Consider the following 4,555-nt stretch of genomic DNA (forward strand, 5'->3'; position numbering starts at 1 on the left):
ATTGTTTAATATTTTTTTACCATGCCAATGATCCAATTTCTTTAAAATGCGACATGTTGACATTCTCCTCAGAGACTTTTACATGTCATTATATCTTTATAACATGATGGTATCCATATTTGAAAGGGCGTTGAAAACAAAACAAAACTTGACGTTCTACTAACTTTAGACATGACACTATAGTGCGCTTTTTGAACGTTCTGGTCTTTCGTATTTTTTAAAAGCCCAATTATTCCATCTAGAGCATTATTTTCATCGATTTTCTCACAAATAAAAGTAAAAATTACTTCTGAAAAAATATGTTTTCCCGATAATTTATCAATCTTAAACTGTCTATAAAATTTACTTTCATAATTCAGATTTGATCATTGTTTGTGATTTGTTAATTTTAAAAAGCTGTCACCAATTATCCATCTGAATTAGGTTGATATCATTTAAATTCAGCGACAGTTTTTGTTATGTTTTAAATCATTCATAATTCAAACAAAACAAAACGAAACTGCATATATATATATATCAAATCCTAGGTGCACATAATAATATACCATTCTTTCATCTCTTTGTATTTATTAAATGAGTTATTTTTATCGTGCCCAATAACTCATCGAGATTGCGTGTATGTGTTACTACACGATAAAAATATAACGAGTTTAATAAATACAAAGAAATGGAAGAATACGTTTATTCTACCCCTCCAAGTAAGATTATTAGATTTGTAACCAAATGGTTTGGTATTAGTACTTCTATTAACCATAATTTGTATCTTTCTCCTTCTGCTTGAATGACAATTTGACACAAAACTAAAAACGTTGTATTGGTATTCTTGCGTACCGCAATATTTTTTAAAAATTACCAATCAGCTGTCTTTTACACCTAGGCTAATATCACACTAATAAAATGTGCGAAAATATTCTGCGATTATTGAATAATTTTTTAAAGTGGAATAATAGCAGTTATGATAACCGAAAGCCATTATGGACTGAAGTTAAATGTTGTAATGGACAATATTTTGAGTTGGTTTTAGAGTAATTGGGTCATCCGACCTGAAAAATATGTAAATTTAATCATAAATCATTCATAATACGTTGTTAACTTAGAGTAAACAAACACTTAACTAGGATTTCAATTACATTGTCCTTGTATTTAAATGTTAAATAATAGGAGTGTTAAGCATAATACTACCTTGGAAAGAATAACACTTTTGTAGTCTATTATTATGTGAACTTATCTTCATATAATATTATAATTTCCTCAAGTATCCTCCCTCATATTGCAAATCGAAACAAACTTCTGTCTTTTGTTCCCTTTAGAATTGCTCTTGTATTCATCACTAAATTAGGTATTTTTCGTGAACATCATTTTCCGTGAAAATTGGTTTTAAAAATAATTGGCGAAAAACAGTGTCTGTTCAAAATGGTATCAAGTTAGTCTTTTTAAACTACAAATAAAATCAATGATGAATTCAAGCAGTTTTATAATCAAGAATTTATCAGACTTTGTAAAACAAGAAAAATCAATTGTGAGCGATGAAGCGTATGAATATTTGGCAAAAACAATCCAGCTTGCCAACTTGTTGCTGGCCCTCATGGGAATAACCACAAACATTATCAACATCCGGGTATTCATTCGCCAAGACGTCATTAACAGTAGCACCAACATTGGTCTTCTTGCCTTGTCCATATTCGATCTTCTCGCCTGTTTGTGCGCGGTCAGTCCTTCATCCTGTCATTTCTTTCTGTATTCAAAAAGTGTTGTGGGATATCTCACTTGCTTAACTTATACAAACCATGCCGCCTTTCTCGCCGTTGTTTTCACCCTTTGCAGCAATTGGGCGACTGTTTATATCTCTTTAGAGAGAACTCTTTGTATAGTTTTTCCTTTAAAAGTCAAACTGTTTTTACGCCCTAAACGTACCGTTATCATCATGATGTTCATTTTCATCGTATTTTTTACCATTCAAACAATTTATTCCGGTTCCACTTCAATTATTTGGAAATTAAACCCTATTCTCAATTACTCCCTTCCATATTTTGTTGAATCCTCATTCGCAAAGGAATATCTTCAAATCTGTAGCACTATAAGTAACAGCATTCTAAACAATGTGGCTACATGTATAGTCGCTATCAACACGATAACCATGGTTTATAAGCTAAACCAAATCAAAGATTGGAGGAATAAAAGCCTAAATCCCAGCTCCAGTGTTTCACAAGTAACGAAAGACAATGAAGCTCCAAAGAAAGAGAAATCTTTTTCGTCCAAAGAGGTTGATTTGATTAAATCAGTGATGGCCGTTTCGTGTATATTTGTAGTGTGTTTGTTAATGAGCCAAATTGCATCCATTGCGGTACTCGTCGTGCCAGGAGTGAGCATGTCGGGATACAACAGGAACCTCATGCTGGTGGTCTACAGCATTCGTGTCCATTTCAGCTACATCAACGCATCAGTGAACTTCTTTTTCTATCTACGGCAGTCAAGTCGTTACAAAGAGGCATTTAATGTTGTCTTTCCTCGATGTTCCAGAGGTTAGTTAGTTCACGGCTGAGACGCGGTCACGTGATGTCCGTGATGTGACGGTTGTGTTGCTAGGATGGTACGACTGAAGCTGGAGTAAATACAGTGACCGTTCCGCTTATTTCCACGAAGACCAGTTTGATTTTGAATAATTATCTATTTATTGGGCTGCTTACTTTCCTTATTAATAATGTTATAATTTTGCTCATCGTCAGTACTAATCAGTTTGAATACTTGACATCCAGATTACATGATGTTGTTGGTCAGGGACTCCTTGTAAAGCGCTTTGAGCACATTAAATTGATATTGCGCTCTATAAAAGTTTATTATTATTATTATTATTATTATTATTATTATTATTATTATTATTATTATTATTATTATTATTATTATTATTATTAATTATTATTATCATCATCATCATACCTCAATGGGCCATTTAATAATTTCATCATGAAATTATAATGCTCTTTATGGTATTTTCTTTCCATTCTATGTGTGTACATACGAGTATTACATATTATACTAATAACTGGAAGGACTATATTCTCAAAACAGGGAAGATATCCGATTGAGTATATGTAATATAATACAGCAAGACAAGAACATACAATCTAACCCAAACAACAAATATGCCATACCCTGGAAAACCTCAATTTTAGAATTTGGCCAGAAAATTCGTCCTTCAAATATCCATCTATTTAAATGACCCACCTCTTGGCGAACAAAAAAAACTCTCTCAAACCTGGTACTTCGCGAAGATTTTTGCCAAGTAGATGGGGCGATCAATATTTGAAGGACGAATATTCTGGCCAAATTTTAAAATATGAGTTTTTCCAGAGTACGGCAGAAATGAGGTAAGATAATTCTATCTTAATCGTGCCGCTATGTGGTCTTGTGGTATGACACTCGATTTCGGATCGGAAGGTCCTGGGCTTGAGCATCGCTCGGCGCATAATTGATCCTTGGAAAAGGCTCTTTACTCACATTCTCTCACCGTACTCAGGTGTAAGATAAGTACCTTGCCGTCAACAGCTCTGTCTCTGTCGAAAAAAATGTAATATTTCCCTAACAGGGGTCATGTCTCGTTCTACATGTTACGTGTTGCTGTTGATCAGGGACCCTTTGTAAAGCGTTTTGAGCACGTTTAGTGAATATTGCTCTATATAAAAGCTCAATCATTAAAATCATTAATGCTTATATGCCAACAAAAAAATAGAATAGACAAACACACCGTTGAATTAAAAATGTTCTGAACATTTCTGAACCAAACTGTCAACGAACTAGAGATTGTAAATGTGAAGAAGAGGACAATGGGAGCGATCTATATTCATGTTTTCGTCCAACCAGGTCATCAATCACATGATTTGTTGCTGTCCAACGATTGGATATATCTCAACAAATGTAATCACGCTGCTTTGTTTATGAAAGTTGTAAACATACCCATGTGTCAAGCTGAACACAATGGCCAATCGTAGTGTTAGATAATTCAAAATCTGTGAACACTTTTCACTGTGTAGGTCACTTTGAGCACATTTTGAAATGTTACCAATGACCTCGACCACATGAAAAGTTAATATAGATCATGCCCATTGCCATTCAAAGGAGCGTAAATATGGAATATCTAGTAGAATTTTATGAAGAAAGAATAATTGTTGCAAATAGTGCCTTTAACCATAACTCTAGAGCGGCTACGTGGTCTTGTGGTATGACGATCACCTTCTGATAGGAAGGTCTTGTGTTCGAGTCCCGCTCTGATCGGCGCATGGTAGAGTCCTAGGAAATGACTGATAAGTCACATTCTCTCGCCGTGCTCATGTTTAAAATGAGTACCTGGTCGTTAACACGTTGTCTCTGTTCGAAAAAATGTTAGAACCGCCTAACAGGCGTCACTTCTCGTCCTACGTGTTAAGCGTTGCTGTTCGCTAGGGATACCTTGTAAAGCGCTTTGAGCACGTTTAGTGGAAATTGCACTATATAATTGCTTAAGTTTTTTTTGACACAAAACAACATGGGTGGGTCAAAAAAGAGACACAAATACAGG

At 34.6% G+C, this 4,555-nt stretch overlaps 1 protein-coding gene across 4 annotated transcripts; it reads left to right on the forward strand.

Annotated features, from left to right (window-relative positions):
* Positions 1 to 348: 348 nt before the first annotated feature.
* LOC144967842 (uncharacterized) lies at positions 349 to 2,832 on the forward strand. 4 transcript variants are annotated; one of them, XM_078905525.1, is made up of 2 exons: positions 349 to 527; positions 1,311 to 2,832. In XM_078905525.1, exon 2 carries the CDS (start codon positions 1,454 to 1,456, stop codon positions 2,525 to 2,527), a length of 1,074 nt encoding a protein of 357 aa, XP_078761651.1. In that variant the 5' UTR covers positions 349 to 527; positions 1,311 to 1,453; the 3' UTR covers positions 2,528 to 2,832. The 4 variants fall into 4 exon arrangements, with proteins under 4 accessions (XP_078761651.1, XP_078761649.1, XP_078761650.1 ...); XM_078905523.1 differs by lacking the exon at positions 349 to 527 and adding an exon at positions 549 to 698; XM_078905524.1 differs by lacking the exon at positions 349 to 527 and adding an exon at positions 549 to 698 and having other exon boundaries at positions 1,340 to 2,832.
* Positions 2,833 to 4,555: the final 1,723 nt, after the last annotated feature.

Source organism: Berghia stephanieae, chromosome 3 (assembly GCF_034508935.2).
Source record: "Berghia stephanieae isolate SIO BIC M18660-M18661 chromosome 3, UCSD_Bste_1.3, whole genome shotgun sequence".
In the NCBI taxonomy this organism is placed as follows: domain Eukaryota; kingdom Metazoa; phylum Mollusca; class Gastropoda; order Nudibranchia; family Aeolidiidae; genus Berghia; species Berghia stephanieae.